The sequence below is a fragment of the Notamacropus eugenii genome, chromosome 5, assembly GCF_028372415.1.
Source record: "Notamacropus eugenii isolate mMacEug1 chromosome 5, mMacEug1.pri_v2, whole genome shotgun sequence".
Classification (NCBI taxonomy): Eukaryota; Metazoa; Chordata; class Mammalia; order Diprotodontia; family Macropodidae; genus Notamacropus; species Notamacropus eugenii.
The window spans coordinates 74340277-74362078 of NC_092876.1; the positions used below are offsets into that span (position 1 = coordinate 74340277).

The window sequence follows — 21802 nt, forward strand, 5'->3', positions numbered from 1 at the left end:
GAAAGAAGTGGGCAAAGTGGGTCTGGCTTGAAGGGGGTCTTTAAACCTATTTGTATGCATGCATGTGTGCAGCCATGAGCTTCTGTCTCTTATATGGTGTGAAAGTTTGGACATTCCAGATATGAAAGGGTCTTGGAACTTTCTATTTGTCTATTTGGTGTAAGCATGCTCTGATTTTAATGACTGAAAGTCAGGGACCTTCCTGGTTAAACCAGAGATCTGGTAGGTATCATGGCTACAGCCAATTAGGGCCATCTGCTAGCTCTTTGGTAGCTTCCTAGTTCTAGTTGCTGGATACGGATGTTGACATTTCTACTGCTTCTGTTTGCTAGCTATCAGTCAATTGAGTTTTTTTGCTAGCCCTCCCTGGCTAGAAGGTGATTGTAGGGGTTGGTTTTCTCTCTCCCATAATGAGTCCTGAATGTTCTTAGACTCCAGGGGAGTCTGGAGTGAGGACATGACTGCCTGAGTTGGGCAGCATCGCCCTCCACACCCCTGGCATCTCCTTCTATGCCTTTTAGATGAATGAAAAGTGGAGACTTTGTCCAGGGCTTTTTTTTTTTTGATTCATGTGTAAATTGAATTTAAGTGAGACAGAGTTGCACGAAGTCTTCAGCCCCACTCACTCCTCCAGAGTCATCATAGTCCAGTGGCAGGACAGAGTCAAGATGACTGGTGATGGCTCAGGATGCAGTGGATGACCTTGGCATCTTCAGTGTCTAACCAAGCTCTAAACGCTCCACATCGCTTGCTTCATCTGCCTTCGTAGCCATTGGAATAAATTGTTCTTATCCTCCCATTCCACCAGATGAAGTCTTCACATGCTTGGGGTTTGAGAATCCTTGGTTACCCTCAACCTGGTTTGGCCTGTCTGCTGAAACAGTTTACTGGGGTGTGGCTGCTGTACATGCTGCAGCTTCTTGGAGCCACAGGTGAGAGTTAGGTGGAACAGGTGGACACCAAAGGTGGAAAGAGCCCCGAAAAAGGCTTGGCAGCTATCACACCAAAGGTACTGGCACTGGTCCTCCCTGAACACACCCTACGCTCCCATAATGAATAGGAGAAACCATGAGAAAACCAAACCAAAGCAAACATAACAAAAGAGAAAATAGTTTGCTTCATTCTGCATTCTGACTCCATAGTTCTTTCTCTGGATGTGGACGGCATTTTGCATCATGAATCCTTTGGAAATGTTTTAGGGTCTTTGTATTACAAAAACCCTGAAACATTTCCAAAGGATTCATGTCCAGGGCTAGCAGTTGTGCAAACACCGAGACTGATCATGTCCCACCTTTCATGGACCAGACAGCATCTATTTGAGATCTATTCTGGTTGTATCTGTTGAGTTTTTTATGAAGATCTGAGACCTTCAGAGGTACAACAGTTAATTTTATGCACACCCATTATAGTCCTAAGACCTTTTGTTTTGAGAAAAGTAGAATTTTATTACCCAATTGACTCCAGAAGGATCCAAATCTACATAAAATAATGCCTTAAAAAGGAAAAAAGAAAAGACGCTGTTGGGGGAAAACGTGAATTAATTGTATACCAATCTCAGAAGAAAGTTAACTATCATGCCATCTTTGTGTTCATATGGCTAAAGTAATGCCTACCGGAGTGTTTGTTTTTTAACAAATATATGTGATTAAACCTTAAGTTAAAAGAGATGAGAATTGAGTCAGGTTAGAAAACTTTAGATTTTCGTTTCTGATTTAGAAAGAAAATAGAGGCATATAACAGCTGAGGAAGAAGAAAAACAGTTTAAAAAATTGATTAAAAGTCTCTTATGGCTCCTATAGTTGACTGGCTAGCTATGAGCCTGAATCAAGACCTGAGATGCCTCCTCATTTAGAAAAATAAAAACACATCACAGTGATCAGTCAAGCAAGTGGGGCCAGAGTAGAGACTCTGAAGAAAGCGGTTCAGATGACAGTATAGAAGACACCGCATAGGACCCAAGCAGGCAAATAACACAGAGTGGAAAGGAATAGAGTAGAGCAGTGGCTTTCAGAGTGTGGTCTGGGGGTCCTGGATGACTCTGTGACCCTTTCAGGAGGTCCATGAACTCAAAACTACTTTTATTAAAAGACTAAGATATTTTCATTTCTAATGCAGCAAATATCAATAGACATAATGTAGATAAGTAAAAGCTCTTTATGAGGGGTCTTCAGAAATTTTTAAATGTATAAAGAGAGCTTAAGACCAAAAGGTGTGAGAATGACTGAAGTAGAATGGAATGAGATAGATAGATAGATAGATAGATAGATAGATAGATAGATAGATAGATAGATAGATAGATAGATAGAGAAGGATAAATGGACAGAGACAGATGGATAGACAGAAAGACAGGCAAGGAGATGGATGGATGGATGGATGGATGGATGGACAGATAAACAAAATACACAAATAGGCAGGCAGACAAATAAATATGGATGGATGAATGGAAGGATGGATGGACAGACAGACAGGCAGACAGATAATGGTTGAGTAGAAATGAATGGATGGAAGCATAGATGGACAAGCAGAGAGAGAGAAAGAGAGAGAGAGAAGCAGATGAAGGGATGGATGGAAAGATGTATTGACAGAGACTAAGTAGTTATTAAGCTCTTACTATCTGTCAGGTACTATAGTAAGCACTAGGGGTACAAACACAAGAAAACAAGATGGTTCCTTCTCTCAAAGAGCTTCCAGTCTAATCCAGTCTAATCAGGGAGGGCAAAATATAAACAGAGAAGACAGTTGGTGAGGAAGTGGAGTGCCATGGAAAGTGAATTGAGCTGGGAATGAAGTCAACAGCCCGGCTGGGGACCCCTCCAGAGATGGTGGTGACCCTAGCCAGGGACTCACCAATCAGGAGAGCAGTCCTCAGAGCAGAATCATCGAGGTGAACAAGGGGAAGTAGAAAAGTCTGGAGAAAAAAAAGTCATAGAAAAAAGTAGAATGAGAGTGAATGGCTTAGAAGGAATTGGAGAAAGATTGTGTAGAACTGAGGATAACAGAGTGAAAAAGCACAGAATGGAATGGAATTGGGTGGAAGGGAGGAGCTCCTTATTGATCTGGTGCATCATAAAAAGCTAAGATTTTTGCCTTCAGTCCCTGGGCAACTCACTTTACCCCATTTGACTTCAAAGGAGTCAGCATATCCTCGGATCTGACAGAAGAACCAGGAAAGGATATACAGAATAGATACCCAGACTTTGATCTATCATCCCGGCTGATAGAATTCTTTCTGATTTTCCCTGGCAGGTAATCTGGGGGAAGGAGCCTTTTCTACATAAACTCAGTACTGGTCACCTAACTTCTGTCTGACTCAGTTTCCTCAAATACAAAATGGAGATAACACCTACCTCCCAGGATTGTTGTAAGAATGAAATAGAATAATATTTGTAAAGTACTTAGTACAATGTCCAACAAATAGTAGGTACTATAGAAGTGCCCAGGGTCACACAGCTAGTCACACCGTCTAAGGTGAGATTTGAACTCAAAATTTGAACAAATGATTTAAGATCATTAAAGAGAACAACAGAAGACAATACTCAACAAGAGGGACAGTAATGAAGCTCGTGGTTTGAAATACCTGTTCAGAAATATGCCTTGTCATTATCAAGATTTTTGGATTTGTGACCAATTAAAATTATGGGCAGCCGGATAGTGCAGTGAATAGGACATGGGGCCTGAAGTGGAGAAGACCTCAGTTCAAATCTGATCTGAGACCGGACTCCTAGCGGTGCGATCCTGGGCAAATTGCTTTACCCTCTTTGCCTCAATTTCCTCATCTGTAAAATGGGGAAGGAAATGGCGAACCACTCCAGTAGCTTTGCTGATACAACCCTAAATAGGGACATGACTGAAACGAATGAACAATAACAAATAACCAGTCAAAATTACTCTGAGCCCTGTCCATTGGTAAAATCTCACCCAGAAGAAGAGAATATGAGAAAAGAGGACAAAAAGAGAAGAGAAATGACAAAAACAAAGGTTTACAACTAGCTGCACCAGTTATTTCATAGAGGGGAGAAGATCAGAAAGGATCAGAAAGGGGCGAGGACTTGGGAAGGGGACACAGGAGGACACAGAGGTGGGATGCAGCATTGCAGATAAAACAAAGAAATCCTGTTTAACAAGTTATTGCAATTTCCAGGCTATACGTTGGCCTTCCATAGTCTTCCAGGAGGTGGCAGCATTTACCCGATATCTTCTCAAATCTTCTAAAATGGCCCCGTCCTCTTGAGAGTAAAGAATTTGGCTGGTAAAGAAGCAGGGCAGGAATTCTCTTTGGCAAAGGGGATTCTTTAGACCTTTAGAACCAGAAGGGCCTCTGAGATCATTTAAGCCAATGTCTTTTTTTTTTTAAACCAAAAAAGAAATTGAGCCTAGGGCTGTGCTACTTAGCTTGCCCAAGGTCACACAGCTAGTAAGTGAGACAACCCAAGACTCAAACCTTATTCAGTTTGACAAACATTAGCCAAATGCTTAATATGAGCCAGGTGCTGGGGACACAAGACTAAAAGTGAAATTGACCCTGCCCGCTGAAAATACATTTCATGTATAGTGCAGGACTTTTAAGTACAAGTGTTTGTATTTAATACACAGCTACCTGTTTGCTGTGATGTTTCCTAATGGACCAGAGAAGCCAGGAAGGAAAATATAGGGAGGAGAGGGGACTCATAGACTGAGAAAGAGACAGACAGTCACACAGATACAGAGAAAATCTTGCTTAAATTACTGCCAAATCTACCTCAAATTTCCAGTGCAGCCACGGAGGGGCAGCAGAGGGCTGCTCAAAGTCATATTTCATGCCTTTCCCATCAGTCCTAGAAGGATGTCTAAGAATTCCAGGGCCACCACCTTAGCTAGATCAGATCTCCTCACCTCTTGCCTGGAATATTGAAGACAAGGCCTTCCCATCTCCACTCTCTTCATTGTGTACTAGAATGAAGGATTCAGCCACCATTCTCAAATATCCCTTCCCTACCCACCATCCCAAAGACACGAGAGCCTCAGATCCTCTATACCTCTGGTCCCTCCTACCAGGATTCTACCTTCAAAGTGAAATTAACCTCCTCAATATTTATTCCACTCATTCCTTTCTCTCTTTCTGTAATTAAAGCTCATCTATATGTTTTAAAAAAATTTAAATTCTAAACTCAAACACTAAAAGAGCATTTCTATGTTCTATATATATAGAAACATAGAACAGAACACAAAAAGAGGATTATATATGACACCTAATCTCCATTTCTTGCCACTTGTTCTCAAAGTATTAAAAACATTCCACATTTTACATTTAAGACCATCCTGCTTATCTGCTCTTCCTTCTGAACTTGCGTCTACTCTTTTCTCTGCATTTAAAAAAAAATGTTTCAGTGGCCTTTTTTTTGGCAGTACTCCTCCCCCTCAATAGTTCACCCATTTAAAAAGAAAAAAAAAACCTGTAACAAGTAAGTATAATAAAACAAAATGAATCTACACAATGATGTTTCAACCTATATCTCTGAGTCAATCACCTCTGTCAGGAAGTAGGTAACAGGCTTCATCATAGGTCCCCCAGAAGCAGAGTTGGTCATTGTAAGTTCATCAGAGTTGTTAAGTATTTTTTTGGAGGCAGTGGGGTTTCAGTGACTTACAACTAGTAAGTGTCTGAGGCTATATTTGAACTTGGGTTCTACTGACTCCAGGGCCAGTGCTCTATCCACTGCATCACCTATATGCCCTTGTTCTAGTGTCTTTTAAAGGTTGTCCTTACAACATTATTGTCCTTGTAAGAACAGTTTCCTGTGGTTCTGCTCACATCACTCTATGTTGGGTCATACTACCTAGGATTCTCTGAAAGGTTCTCATCACTCATCACAACATTTATTTAATTATATTCAGCTGCCATATTTTCCAGCCATTCCCCAGTTGATAAATCCCCTCTTCAGATCAAGAAGTTTGTTTAACTTGCAGTTATACCCTCCTCATAGAATCCTTCCTCTATTAACCCCCATTCCATTCCTTCCCACTTTCTATACGTTCTCTACCATGACATAGAAGCCTTCTCACCCTGGCAATCTACTCTAGTATTGACTTTTTCATAGTAGCTGGACATTCTGCCCCTCCAGCCTCTTCCTCTGATAGGTTCTTTCCTCCCAGAACTTTCTTTTTAAGGAAAGTGCCCACATCAGCCATGACTTGATTATCTCCTGGCTTTCCTCCTCCTTGTTCCCTTTCTCTGTCTTTCTGTCTCTGTCTCACATTATATGAAAGGACAATAGATCCCTAATGAATTATTAAGAAAATGTGGGGAAGTTGAGGTCTATTCCCAAATTTAAAAGATTGACTTAAAAGAAGCACAACTGAAGCTTCTCTGTTACACTTGCTTTAGAGTTCTGATCAGACACAAAATGCTGGTAGTCCCTAAGAACCCCAAGTCATTGTGCTACAGGGGAAGGAGCACGCTGGCTTCAGAGTCAGACAACTGGGTACATACACATCTCTGATGTTTACTACCCATGTGAATACAGGCAAATCATTTGACCTCAGATTCATCCTCTGTATAATGAGAGAGTTGGGCTAGATCCAGTCCCAGCTTACAACACTGTGTCTGTTGCACATCTCTTCAAAAGGCAATAATCATACTTATCTCCCCCTTCTAATTAAATATACTTTTCATTGACTGCTAGTGTTCAACTGTAAAAAAAAACTCATTCAGTTTCATTTTTCTGTTGTTTTATTTTTCTTTACAAATGTACACTTAATACTTCAAGAAATGTTTTTTTAAAAGATTTCTTTTTAAATAGGATGCAGAGCTAGAATAGACCTAAAAGATCTAGTCTTATTCCTTTATTTTACAAGAGAAGAAACTAAGGTAGGAGCCTTGTCTAGACTCACACAGCTAGATAGAGATAAAGCTAAAACCCAAGACCATTGACAATCAGACCAGTTCTCTTTCTACTACATCCAGTTCATTGCCCAACAAATCTTGATTTTCATTGGATGGATTAACAAAAACAAAGCAACACTAATAAGGTTGCCAGAAAAATCCAGGTTTAGGGGAAAGAGAGTTTGTAATCTCATAAAGTTTAAGTGAATTTTAAATAGTATTCCTAGGATAAGATTCAGAAATAGAATCTCTTTTTGTTTATTTTTGCTGTTGTTATTCAAAGGATCACCAGCCATTCATACCAGTATTGGGGAAATTTTACCAAATCAGGAAAGAATGTGGGGAAAATGAATATGTGGGTGAGAGAAAAATAAGCACCTTAGGGAATTATAGTTCACAACCTTACGTGAATCTGACACTGAGAATACAAAATAAATCTGACGTTGAGAATACAGAAATAAAACAGTTCTGTGCACATTGAATCTTGTCTGGAAAGTAGTTCAGTCTTTGAAAATACAAATTCTATGATGTACCTCCACACCCCACCCCACCCCCAAAAATAGTCCAGTCTTTCCCGGCTGACTTCTCAATCTAAAAAGAGAAAAGCAAGATACCAAATAATATCAAACTTTAATTTTCAAAGATTACAAAAAGAGTTCTGCTTCAACGCTGACATGGTCATCTGCCAACTTGCGGTAGGAGTTGAGGGCTGTAGGAACTTTCCTAATTTGCAGACAGATGACCTGGATAGGCCTGTACCACACTTTCAATGCGACTACAAAGTGATAGGCCCAATGTCCATAAGCCATACAAAGTCAGTCTTGCTCCAGACTTGTCCTTTACATTTAAAAGTGAGCCCACGGATCATTGCCAAGGTATTTGGTATTTTGAGTCATTGATATGTGTACGTAGGCTTTGTTACAAAGTCTGTTGCCTGACCAGCGGTTTTGTCCACTCTCCACAAACTGCTCCTTGATCAGAGAAATTAATCCTGTCCACAGTTTGGAAAGGGGCTACATTCTTGACTTTGTCTCATGGAATTCTTGCCGACCCTAAGTTTTTACTCAAGGATGGGCCTGTATCCAAGTGCACACACTGAGCTGATATAGCTGCCAGTTTTTCCTCACCTATCCACATCTGGGTCCCACTGTTCAATCAGTCCCTTTGTTTAAAAGTCTTCTTCACAGAGTAAAGTGTTTCTTATACTCTAAATGCTTGCATTTTAGCGGGAATAAACATATGTCTGTGTGAGTCATATAGTACAGAAGTTAGAGTGCTGGACCTGGAGTCAGTATCAAATCCTGGCTGATAATTAGTAGCTATCAGACATTGGGCAAATCACAATCTCTGAGCCTGTTTCCCCATCTGTAAAATGAGGATAAGAATATCTATAGCACCTAGCTAATGCTATTGTTGTGAGGCTCACATGAGTTTGTGTATATATAAGACAGCTACTGTTGTTGTAATACTTCAGATTCAGTGTCTTTTAAAAGGTTAAATTTATCAACCTAATTCTTTGTAAACAGCATTACATAAAATATAACTCCATATTATAAAGAGGGACATCCAGGGTAATGGCAATGCCACAGAACAGAGCCATAAGTAGTGGTCATTGAACCTGTGGCAGATGTAGCTGTGGGAAGGAATTATGTCGTACAGAGGACAGTCATAGCAAGAGGAGGCAGCCCATCCCCTAGAGAATGTGACCATTGCCTCCACCAGGTCCAAAGAAGGGAGGAGTCTGAGAAAGAGGTGAATCCTGCAAGGGGAGACCCAGGGCAGTTATGCCATAAGCCATCAGAGGACCATGAGGTGAGCCATGGGGATGGTGGGTGCCACAGAGAAGATGAAACTACCCCCTACCACAAATAGTGTTTCCCCATAGGGAGGAAGAGCACACCTCAAGGGAACAGTCATGCCCTCTCAAATATAAGTACCTTGGGGCAAAATCCCATATCCCCAGTATTCTTAAATACTAGACAAGGAGGAAAGTATGCCATCGTCCATTTATTTCCCGTTTTATCTCCTGAAACAGGTAAACTGAGGTGAAAGAAGAATTGATAGGTTAAGTAAATGCTCACTTTCTTTACAAAGTTGGTCTCATCGGCTTCTTGTCCTTGGGGTAAGGACCTAAACTACGAAGATTGTGGCCTATAAGGAAAAACACCCTTGGTTGGGTTAAGAAAAGAATAGGCATTTAATCCTAGATGATGGGCTTTTCCTTTCTGGTTAAAGTCCTAACTCAAGCTGTGGTAGAAGTAACTCTGAGGATATGATGGCTTGTGTCTAAGTCTACAGCCATACTGTGCATGGTATCTCCACCTAAACCACTCCATTTGGTTTCCACCTGACATTTTGCCATGCCCAAAGGTGATTGCCAAAGGTCTTCTACCTTTGCTACAGAAATATAGTAATAACAATTTTGTAAATCACCTTGCGTGTGTTACCTCATTTGATCACAATAACAACTCTGTGAGGTAGGTGCTCTTAATTTCTCCATTTCACGGATAAAGAAATTGAGACTGATAGGGCAACTTACTTTCCCAGGGTCACATAGCTAACAAGAGTCTGAGGCAACATTCAAACTCAGGTCTTCCTGACTCCATATCCAGTACTCCCTCTGCTATACCATCTAGCTGCCTATCATCAAAATGCCCAGGAGATCAGCCTCTCTTTGCCTAATTAGTTTCCAGTCCTTTTCTTCTAAAAAATCAGGAGTTGAGGGAAGGTGGTAACATGGAGAACTTTATTCCTGAGAAGGAGGTATTGACCATTTCATACAGAGTCCTGCCTTAAAATACTCTCATGCCTCATCATTGTGTGGAGGGAACGCTGGGCTCTTGAAAGCCAAACTGGAAAGGCTTTGCATATGATCCTGTTGATGGACCATGTCTGTCACCTGAAGACCAACCTAGCTGAGTTTGGAAAGACTTGCCACCAGCCTGGCCACCGTGATTGATGTCTTCTGCTCAAAACAACTCAAAGCATTTGTTAGTTTATAGAAGAGCTGTGACCTGCAGAGGTGAGGGGAGGCTCCACAGAGACCAGCATGGATCATTGACGTATTAATACATGTGTATACAGAGTACATAGGGTGAGGATACAAGACACCCACAGTTAACGTGCGGGATTGAGACGCTGGCAAACTTGGATGCTGGGGCTGGACTGAGGCGGAGGTAGAGGCACAGTAATGAGACACACCCCTCACTAGAAGGATGGGGCCCTGAGCCCCTGAAGGGCTGGGGTGACATCAGAGGGCCAGGAGGAGACAATGTCCTGGAGCGTCCGGCCTGCCTTTGTGGGTATGCTCCCATTACCGGTGCCTGCAGTCACTTTGTCTCCTTTTGAAGTCTCAGGAGCTAGCTTAGAGTAAATGAATTCCTCGGAGCTCTGAGATTCCGAACAAATGATTAAGGGAGCCACATTTTTCCCTTCATCGTGTAGGCAAGGCTCAAAGAAAGGGCGCAGCGGGCCAGAGAAAGTGTGGGTGAACGTGTAGATGTGAGATTTGTTGGTCGCGTTGTAGAAGGAGACAAATCCAGCATCATAGTCCAGGAAAATCCCCACGCGGCGGGGGCTGTCTTTGAGGCGGAAGGAAATCTGGGGGGATGTTAGAGCTTCATAGTCGTTCATCCGACTCTGACGCAACAACCAGTGGCCATTCGAAGGTGAAGCTGTGATTTTCCCCTTCCTGCTCACCGACTCACTGCACACCCCGAGGACCCACTTGGTTTTGTCGCCCACGCACACCTCCCAGTAATGGCAGCCAGACGTAAAGCTTGGAGACCCCAGGACACTGACAACAAAGTCAAATCTCTTGGGGTTGTCAGGAACATTTTGCCGTTTGTCCCCAAGCCTCACACTTCTCAGATCCTCAGAGAGGAGCAGTTTGGGATGAGCTGTATCTGGATCCAAAGTCACCTCCACTGCAGAGAGAGAGCAAGATGAGGAAACAGACTGGGGCAAGACTGGGGCTCAGGAGACCTTACAAATTATCTCCGGGCCCCTTTCGTGTGACTGGTTCCAGCAAAAGAAGGCTACTCTTACTCTGGCAAGACTATCGCTAAGACACTGGAAAGAGAAGTATTCTGAGGGATCTGTTTGTAAGGCTTCCCTACTCTTCAAGGAAACGCTACCTTTGTCTGTGGCTGAAGGAATGAGGCAAGATTAGGGGGTTTAGAGGCTGGAGGAAAAGAGGCAGCAGAACATTTATACAGATCAGTGGCACTTACCTGGGTGGAGTCTGGCTCTTCTCCAGCCTGCAAGGGGATACAAGCAAGACAGTGGTTAGGTTTCCAGAGAAGGACCATAGAAAGCTAGGAAACTCCCAGAGAAGACAAGGGAGGCATCTCACCTGCATCTGCTGCACTCCTTTTCAGTTCTGTAACAGATCAAATAGGGAGAAGAGTAACTAATAGCCAGAAATATAGTCCCCATCGGGGACAAGTTGGAACTGACAGTATTAAGGAAAAGTAGAACTTACTGAGCTCAGCTCGATGTTTCTCTGAAACATAAAAAGTGTGAGAAATCATTATAGGTACTTCTGCTCCAGAAAATTCAGCCCAACTAAATTTCATTCCCATTCTAAATTCTCCTAACGTATTTTGCCATAAAGTAAGATCCACTCTTCGATCTTGTCTAAGAGGAATCTCACTTAAGGGGGTTTGGTTGCCCAAGGATCAATAGGACCTTCTTGTGCAGTGATTTCACTGAGGAAAGAATTTTGTTGTATAAACCCAGCTTAGTTAATGATTACTAGGTTTCCCATTTATGAGGGGGAAAAGTGGGTTTTTCTAGATCAGGCGTTCTTAACCTATAGTTATGGACTCTCCAGATAAAATTCAAGGGATTTGTGAATTTGGATGGGAAAAAAATTACATTTTTATTTCAGCCTAATTGGTTTCCTTTGTAATCCTGTGCATTTTATTTTATTTTATTTTATTTTATTTTATTTTGCTTTTAGAAACATGATACTGAGAAGAGGTTCATAGGCTTTCCCAGACTAGATAGAGAAAAGGTTGAGAATCCCTAGGACTCTAGAGAATCTCTGAGGTCTTTCTAGATCTGACAGTCTAGGATTCTATAATAGTTGGAGAAGAAAAGAGGAACTTTGAAACTCAGGAAATCTTCATTCCCATAGAAAGAATTCCACCCCTTCTGCCCTTGGGGAACTGAGACCTAGACATATGAACTTTCTGAGAAGCCTTGTCAGCAGAAAATAATGTGTATCCCTACTCGAGGGAGGGGTAAAACTTACTGAGTCCTTTATGAAGTCTCCCTGGGGAAAAAACAAACAAGTGAAGATTGGTGAGTAACACTACTTTTTCTCTTATATAAATGTCAGGACTCCCAGAAAGAAGAAGCCCATTCCAGAATGGCCATTACATAACTAGCCCCATTCCCCCAAAGAATCCTGGGATGTGGCATCCTAACTTCTGAAAGGACAGGGGGGAGTTCTTGTTAATACTTTATCAAGTAGCATTTCCCCAAGATCAGTATTTTGGAATTATGTTATTCTGTAGTCATTTCATTGATCTGATGATCTTCTCTATGAGGCCTTCTTAATTTCTTGTAATCTCTATAAGATTGTTGTTAATTGGTAAACAGTCTGAAGTGGAGTGTCACGTGGCTCTGGGCTTGGCCCTGTTCTGCTTGACATTTTTAGCAATGCTCTGAATAAAAGCATAGATGGTGAGGTTATCACATTTCTGATTAATGAATCTGGGGAGAGTGAATAACTAACTAATCCACCATTACAGAATAAAGATTCTAAAACATCCCAACAGGGTGAAACTAATAATATTTAATTGAGATAAGTATAAAGTCCAGTACTGGGGTTCCCCCCCCCAAAAGTAATTGTACAGGTACAGGACAATCTTTTAAAAAAACAAAAAACGATGTGAAAAAATTTTCATTTACCACAAGCCAAAGTAAATAAACCAGTTGAAGTTGAAAGTTACCTCAAAGATCTCTTATTTCATCCCCTTCATTTTTTTACTAATGAGGAAACTCAGGCCCAGAGAAGTCAAATGACATGCCTGTGGTCACATAGGCAACAAGTAGAGGGGAGGGGAGGTAAGAAAAGGAGAAGAGAGGAGAGGGGAAAGATGGAAAGGAGAGGAGAAGAAAGGCAAGAAGAGGAGAGGGAAAGGATGGAGAGGAGAGGGAAAGGATGGAGAGGAGAGGGGAGCAGAAGACAGGAGTCAACAAGAGAGCAGAGAACAAGAGAGGAGAGGACAGGAGAGGAGAAGAGAGGAGTCTTCCTGACTCAAAGCTCAGCACTCTATTAGACCATGCTAAACAAATTAGAATTTTGTAGATCAGGAAGAACATTTGTTTTAGAAACTGTTGGGAAACTAGCATAGGTAGGTAGTTGGGAACCAAAAACCAAGTTCTGATCATGGTCATACCTCTTATCCTCTCATGCTAATTCCATAATCTTCTCACAATTTCTTTAACACTAAACATTATATTCAATTAGTATTCATGGAGTATCTATGATCATTGCAACGAAATATATCTTCCTTTTTACGAAAAGAAAAGTTACCCTTCCCTCCCTTGTCCCATATGTCCCAAATAATTACCTTTCTCTTTTCCATGGTCTGAGAGAAGATTTTCTAGAAAGAAAGGAAAAGAAAATGAGCTGTGGTCCTATCACTTTGATAGTTATATCTCTATGTAAACTACAGGGTTTATATTGTTTTATGGAAACTCCATCTTGATCAAATTAATTGTAAAGTGGATTTGATGTAAAGCAAATCTTATTTTCCCTATTTCTACTCTATACTATATTAGTTTGAATATAGTTCACACTTTCCTCCCTCTCCCCATTAGCGTGCATAAAATCTGAGTATCTGAATGGTTATCACAGAAAAATTAGACTTGTACTTAGCAGAAGCCAGAACCAAAAGCAATGTAAAGAAAAATTTACTAAGAGTAAGAGCTATTGAAATGGAATGGTCTGCCTTGGGAGCTGAAAAGTGCACTCTTATCTAAGGTCTTCAAACAAAAACTGGATCGCTATTTGTTGGGGGTGTTGCTGAGGGAAATCCTGTCCAGGTATGGATTGAATTGTATGTGCCATCTTGAGATTCCTTCCAACTCTGAGATTCTGTGGTTCTGCGATTCCACATATGATCCATCTTCACATTTTTAGTACATAGAGTATGAAAGATATAGGAAGTCTTCACTCATGAAAGTATAACTCATTTTCATATGAGTCAATTCATTGTTATTTCCTTTCAAAGAGATTTAATTTTAGGAATATGACTTTTATTAAGTCCAATGTGCTCATCAGAGTTATATTTCCACAGGGAAAAAAATTCTTAAAAAGATTGAGTTGAAAACTTTCTACTCTATTACTAGATTGTTATATCTGGAAGGAACTTTAGGAATCATTAAACAAAGCCTTAGCATTTTACCAATGAGGAAATTGAGGTCCAGTAAAATAGATCTCCCAAGGACACACAGTGAGTTAGTAGCCCATCCAGGACTAGAGATTAAGAGGATATCCAGTCCTATGGCTTAGCGGTTAACATGATATATCAGCAATCCCATACCTGCTGGAAATAGTAGTTCTCCTCTTGAATTTCACTTATTACTAGCATCTCTTTCTGTATTTCATTTATTCACCTAGCTAGCATTGTCACAATTTTCCAACTCCAGGATCTCTTCTTGCCTATTAACATTATGCCCTGCCTCTTCACCAGAACACAGAAATTGTTTTTGCCTAAGGATTTCTCAATTCTACTCTCATATCACTCAAGAGGATTACAGAATCAGAGGATTTGGAGCTGGAAGAGATCTTAGAGATGAGCTACTCCAACTCCCTCACTTTACATGGAAGGAAACAGTGGCCCAAAGAGGTAAAATGACTTGAACAAAACTACAACAGTGCTAAAGAGAGTCAGAATTTGAATCAAGGTCTTTGATTCCAAACCCAATAATCTTTTTTCTTCTGGTCTCTTCCAATTCTAAATTCCTGTGATTCTAGGAAGTAGATGTCATCCATTAATAACCTAGTGAATTTGAGATGTCAGGGTATATAAAATGAATTTTCTTCCTGCTTTATCAACCCTCTAAATTCAAAATTCCAATAACTGCTTTACTCAGAAAAAAATGATACCTTCAGGTTTCCAAAACTAAAAATAATGGTACATAATCTGACAAAGGATATCGCTTTCACAAAGCCTCATTAAAGGTTTACTTTCTTTTTTGTTTATTTCATAGAACTATTATAACCAATTTTCTTTCATTTTATATAAACCTTAAAAATGATATAAATGAGTACTATTATTACATTTATTTTCTTTTCCTTTTTGTTGGGGTTTAGAAAGAAAGGGTCCTGGAACAAATTAATCTCCCACTATTATTCTCTTTTTTTTTTTTTTACTTAATATTCTATGGACCATTACTTATGTAGATATAAAGCAACTACTTTTTGTAATTGGATGTAAGTATCAGGATGTAAGCTAATGAAAGCATCTTCTTTCCAACTCCTACAACTGAGTGGACAATACGTACCTTATCCTGTTCCCATATGGTTTTGATTTCCTCTGCCAGTTTTCCACATTTTGAAAGTTTTTTATTCCATGTAACTTGAAATAATAGCAGGTATGGTGAAATCTTTTTAAAATTATGTCCTTTAGTTTTTAATAGATCAATGTTACATCCAGGTGATTGTGGAAAATGTTTTGGTCTGTAATGATGGTCTAGTTTAAAAACAATTTATTGGTTGAATTTTCCAGGATATTTTAAGGCCTCTCATGGATAGTTGTTGTTTTTTGTTTTATGAAAAATAACAAGTTTCTGGTGGATAATTCTGGTAAACAGATCATGTCGTGCTAGGTATTCAGTAGATATTACATTTTTATAGCTTGAAATGCTATCTTGCACAGTTTTTACTGTTTCCTACTAAAGCTACATTGATCACTATGACTGGGCTCCTTAAAAATTTCTGGTGGCAATGAACTGGTCCAGAATTGCAATTATAAACCCCTCCATTTCTACAAACAAAATCTCAAGACTCAGACATTTGTTTGACCCTTTGTTGTCAATATATTATTGCCTGAGTTCATGGGGATGTCAACCATGATCTTTTTCTTCCATTTTTGGATCATGGCTGCTTGATAAACTCCATCTAGAGGTGAACCACTTTGGGTTGTATCCAACAAATCCAAAAAACGCACACCTGTGTGGTGAAGTGGTATCTTTTTGTTCCAAAAGTATTTCATCTGATTTTCCTGTGCTTTAAGAAAATCTATTGATCCTCTTCCTCCTTTTTGGCAAAGAACTGTTAACCTTTCTATAGATTCTTTATTGTGATTGGTCCTATATTTCACTAATATGTTGCAGAGTTTTGTTAAGATAATTTTCCAAATATGTTATCATTTTATCCTACCAAAGTTCTAATCCATCTCCTTGATTTGGGTATCAAGAACATATTTGTATCAGTGCCTTCTTTTCCTATTATTGCAAATAGTTTGCATAACATTGGAAGTAATTGTTCTTTGAAAATTTCATAGAATTAACGTGCAAATCTACACAGTCCTGGACTTTTTTAAATCAATTTGGAATTCATGTATATATTGTTCAGTTTATCTGATATTGAGTTATTTAGTCTATTTCTTCTTTTGTTAAATGGGTTACTTTGTATTTTTTAAAGTATTCATCCATTTAATTACCAGTTTTGTTCATAAAATTGTTTATGATAAATATTTTTAGTTTCTTTTAAATTTTATGAATTCTCCTTTTTCACATTTGATATGAACAATTTAGTTTTCCCCTCACAAAAATCATACTAGCTATTTACCTACTTTATTCGTTTAAAAAAACAGTTCTGAAGTTTATTTTATTGGTTTAATAGTTTTTGGCTTTTAATTTTATTAATCTCTTCTTAATTTTTGGAATTCCTACTTTGTTGCTTAGCTGGAGTTTTCCGATTTGTTGTTGTGGAGGTGTTTTTAGTTGCACTAATAATTAACTGATTGGGTTTTTTTCTCTTTTAGTTGATGAAAGCATTTAGAGATAGAAATTTTCTCCTCAGAACTGCTTTAGCCTCATCCCTAAAGCTTTGGTATGTTATCTCATTATTACAATTTTTTAAATAAGATTTTCTGTTCTTTCTATATTTTGTTCTTTGGCCAAACAGCAAAGTATGTTTAGTTTCTAATTACTTTTTAATTCTTTCAAGGGCCCTTCAACAAAAATAAATTTTATTGCATTATAATCAGGAGAAGTTATGCTTAGAATTTCTGCTTTTCTACATTTTTATAAGGACTTCATTCCTCAAAACATGGTCAATTTTTGTAAAGGTAATATATAAAGCTGAGAAGTATATAAGTTGTTTTCTATTCTCATTCAGTACTTACTATAGATTGATCATCTCTAATTTCTCCAAAGTTCTCATTTTGTACTTAGTTTCTTTCTCTGTTATTTTTTGGTTAGATTTGTCTAGGTCCTCTACTATTCTAATTTTATTATTAGTTTCTCCAATTTGATTAACTTTTTCTTTAAGTATTTGTGTGCTAAGCCATTTGGTGCACATATTAAGTATTGGTATTGATTTATGACTGAGGGTGCTTTTACTCATAATTTAATTTCTCTACTTATCTCTTTTTTAATCATGTTTATATTTACTGTAGCTTCATCTGAAATCTTAATGGTTATTATTGATTTTTTCTTCTAGTCAACTGAAACATAACAGATTTTTGCTCTGGTTCCTTATTTTCACTCCTTATATGAATCCTTATGTTTCAAGTGTGTTTCTTGTAAGTAACATATTATTGAATTATACTTTCTAATCCATTCAGTTATTCTCTCTCATTTTATGGATGAACTTATCAAAAAGCCTATTCCAGTACCTCATCATGTCATGAAGATGACCCTGGGTTCCTAATGGCTAAAACAACAGATCAGTGCAAACACTGGCAGGTCCTACCAAGCTGAAGAAGTTCTAAGTATGGTCTTAGTGGTGAACTATATATCTCTTCTATGAGGAACAGTCTGACCTAAGTTCACTGAGACTCATCACCAGGTTGGTTGGAGGGGGTTTTTTGTTTTGGCTTGGTTTTTGACTATAGCAGCTCTTGAAGACTATCCATCTGATCATGTGATTTGGATCAGAGAATGGAACACCTGGCCAGATAAAACTGTAACAGCATAAATATTATCATTATCATTATCTCTGGAAATAAGAACAGTTCCAGAAATTCTGTTATAAGAATTCATGATTATAAGAAACAGAATCCAAGAACAAAGAGAGATTTGAGCATATATGTGGAAAAAGTCAGAGAATACTCCGAAAAAACAGAAATAAATGAGATTAATTTGCTGTAGTTCTTTCTATTACAGAAGATCTGCTTCTTATTCAAATTAATTAAGAATTCCATTCATCCTGAGTCATTAATTACAAGAGCCAAACACAGAGGAATAAGAAATTCAGGAAAGTTTGGAGTTTGGCTTTATTAGAAACCAGAAGATGGTAATGAAAGAATGTACCCAACAAATAACCGCCTTGTCTTTATCACTCATATTAAGAGAAGCAGCAGTGACCGGTCACCACGCACCACTCCTGACCCATGATACTTACCTATCTCTACCACTTGTTGGTAAAGAAGCTTCTCTAGAAAAAGGAAAGAAGAGACGAATGAGAATGATGCTTTATATGACATTTCTTTGACTAATTGATAGGACTGGACTCCTAAATCACTCAGGAGATTGAAAAATGAGGGAAAAGAATAACCATCCTAGTAAATCAGAGAATAAACTTCTACAGTTGATCTCAAGGACCATTTCAGTTTCATATTCCTATTACCATAGCCCAAGGGCACCACTCCAGGCCTCATGTCAGTTTCCAACTTAGCCTTCCATTTTTCCCCACAATGTCCCCATCCCTCTGACTATCAACATTCCTTTTTAGATTGACTTCCTTTTTTCCGGTCTTTCCAGGAAGACTGTGACTCCACAACCCACCAATGAGCCCTCCCACTCCCACATTTTATCACATTACCTCTAGATCTGCGTTGCTTCCATATGATATAAATACCCACTGCAACGAGGAGCCCCAAGAGAGGCAGAATCACAGTCAGACCCACTGTTGAGGGGATGATATACAAAGGGGTAAAATCTGAAACAGAAACTGCTAGTGTTATGAGGAGAAAGTAGGGAAATAATAATAAAGACAATAGTAATTCTAATGGTTATTCATGAGAATATCAGGTTTGAAGGTTTACAAAGGCACTGGCAAACTGTTTAGATGCTGTATCTATCCACAAATGTGACAGAGACTCTGGTTTTCTCTTGTTCCATCTCAGTTCCTTCTGGAAAGTGAGCTCTGCCTAACTGCTAAAAGGGTCTGTTTATTCTCAGGATCCCAAATGTTGAATGGCCCATTTAATGAAATCTCTTTCACTAAAGCAAAGGTTTTTAATGTAGGGTCCCTGACTTTTCTTTAATATTTTGAAAATTATATTTCAATAAAACTTGTTTCCTTTGTAATCTTTTATATTTTATTTGATGCATTCAAAAACATTATTCTGAGGAGTCCCCAGTCTTCACCAGACTGCCACAGAGGTCTATGACATATAAAAGGTTTAAAACCTACCCTAAAGTATTTTAGAAACAGGATAGAATCTCGTCTGTCTGAGATGGCTTCGGAAGTCCTACCTTCAGTCAGTAAGAGGTACTAAATGACTTCTCAAAGGCCCTTCTTGTCCTACAATTCTATAGACCTAAGGAGCTTCTGAAAAATGGGAGAGAACTCTGCAGTTACCAAGAATCAATATCTTCTCATGAGAACTATATTGTCTTCCTCCCCACAAACCATCTCTACTGAGCTCTTTCTCTTCCAGTGTGGATCCCATCCTCTTTAGTCCTTAGGACCATAAATGGAATTAAGCAGCATCTGTCTGTGCAACTGGCCAAAGATTTAGGCAAGGAAGAATGGAAGAGAAAGAAAGGAAAAGAGAAAATTGAAAAAAAGGAGAAAGGGAAACAGAGAAAGAAATGAAGATAAAGAAAACTTGGACCTGGCCAGGGTGGTCAAGAACCTTTAGCGATTGCTTTCAGTGCTTCTCAGTGGCACTCAAACCATGGATCAGGGCCATATTACCCATCCATGTACTAGAGTCCTAGGTTTTCTTTGGAGACATATACTTCATTAAGCACCACTTCTGATCCAAGCAAGTTCTCAGGGTCCCTACTTGATAAGAACATGTAATGACAATCATCACAGTTGATATTTACCTGCTATCAATAGAGATGTTTCCTTCTCTTGGCCAAGAGCAGCATTCCAAATAGAGCAGGTCATGTTCCCTGGAGATCCACCTCTCACAGTAATGGAAGACTCCATTTGGAACAGCCCCTCCTTATCCAGATATTGGGTTTCTGATGGAAGTATCTCCCCATGAGCATCTTTCCATTGAATCTGAGGTTTTGGGAACCATCCCAGGGATCTGCACACGAGCTCAATCTGTCCAGCTTCATAGTTTTTCATATGAATATAAGGATCCAAGCCCAGTGCTGGCAAAGAAAGATCTGCTTGAACCAAGAATGCATCTCCCTCCGTTTCCCTCTTTACCCAAAACACTGCCTTCCTGCTCCTTCTACCACCATCGCTATGTCCACCATCAGCATATATACTTTCCTTTTACAGCCAGCAGCAATTGTGACACAGCTTTGTATAGTCTTCCTTGTAGTCTAAGACAGCTTCTGGACTAACAAGGCCCTGCCCATGTTGGGTAACATACCAGTTCAACCTTTGTTTCCACTAGGAATTCTGGACCGTTGATCCAAGAGTTAAGGTGGTCCAGTCAAGGGGATGATACAAGATGACCCAGAGATGGTTGCATTCCTAGCTTAGCCAGAGTCCTGAGAGGCAGGGTTGTGTGGCAAAATGGTATTTTTTAAAGATTCCTTTTCACTTATTATGGTACTGGTCACTGCTCAAAAGGACTTCTATAAAAGGCCAATGATCATAAAAGGGATAAAGCAGTATATTCCTGGACTTGGGTTTAGGAAGACCTGAATTCAAATCCCCTTTCTGATACTATGTGACCATTGATGAATCATAGAATCATAGATTTAGAGCTGGAAAGAACCTCAGAGGCCAATCTAGTCCAATCCCCCTCATTTTACCAATAAGAAATCTGAAGATCAGAGTGGTACAGTGACTTGCCCAAGGGCACACAGCTAGTTTCTGAGCTAAGATTTGAACCCAGGTCTTCCTGGGTTCTTCAAGTCCAATGTGCAATATTACACTCTAATTCTCTACTTCTGCCACTACTCTGGGAAAGTCATTTAACCTCTGAGTCTCTAGCAAGTCTCTAAGTCTTTAAGATGTAACAGCAACAGGAAAATATACTTTCCTCTTACCCCCACCCCAAATGACACCCAGAAAGGATTGCTACTTCCATTGAAGTTGAGTATTTGGTAGAGTTTCAATAAATTTTTAACATAAACAGGACAGGTGATCACTGGAAAAGGTTTTTGAAGGTAAAAGGAAATTCATGATAATGACACATCCTAGTATATATCACCCTACACTCCCTCATAACCCACTCTAACCTGCAACCTCCAGTTTCACAGTAGCATTTTTGCTCAGAGAGCCAGTCTGGATCTGACAATAGTACTGCCCTTGGTCTTCAAGTCGGACATTATAAATCTCCAGAATGAAATTGTCTTCCTTGTTGTCTTTCACCAAGGCTGTTCTCCCTTTGTATTGTGGGATCTGTTCTCCATATAAATCTTGTCCATTCTGATATATGTGTACAACCTGAGAAGCCTGGGACTTCTGGGTCCGTAGCCATTTCACCTCTATAGATTCAGGGGCCATCCAGAAGGATAGAGGACAGCGTAGCTCAGCTTTTGTCCCCAGTATGACCAAGTTTCTTTTGTCAACTTTTCCTGTGCCGTGACCCGGAGAAAAAGTGTACATGAGCA

The 21802-nt window shown here is 39.4% G+C and overlaps 1 protein-coding gene across 2 annotated transcripts in view; it reads right to left on the reverse strand.

The window, feature by feature from the left end:
* Positions 1-7473: 7473 nt before the first annotated feature.
* Positions 7474-21802, reverse strand: part of ERMAP (erythroblast membrane associated protein (Scianna blood group)) — a 49558-nt gene continuing 35229 nt past the window's right edge. For both annotated transcript variants that reach the window (XM_072609707.1, XM_072609708.1), the window contains 10 exons: positions 21428-21766; positions 20108-20383; positions 18873-18989; positions 18453-18485; positions 13447-13479; positions 12120-12140; positions 11346-11366; positions 11217-11243; positions 11095-11121; positions 7474-10788 (listed from right to left, as the gene is read on the reverse strand). In XM_072609707.1, coding sequence (XP_072465808.1) covers positions 10070-10788; positions 11095-11121; positions 11217-11243; positions 11346-11366; positions 12120-12140; positions 13447-13479; positions 18453-18485; positions 18873-18989; positions 20108-20383; positions 21428-21766 — 1613 coding nt within the window. In that variant the 3' untranslated portion in view covers positions 7474-10069. The remainder of the gene's footprint in view (positions 10789-11094; positions 11122-11216; positions 11244-11345; positions 11367-12119; positions 12141-13446; positions 13480-18452; positions 18486-18872; positions 18990-20107; positions 20384-21427; positions 21767-21802) is intronic.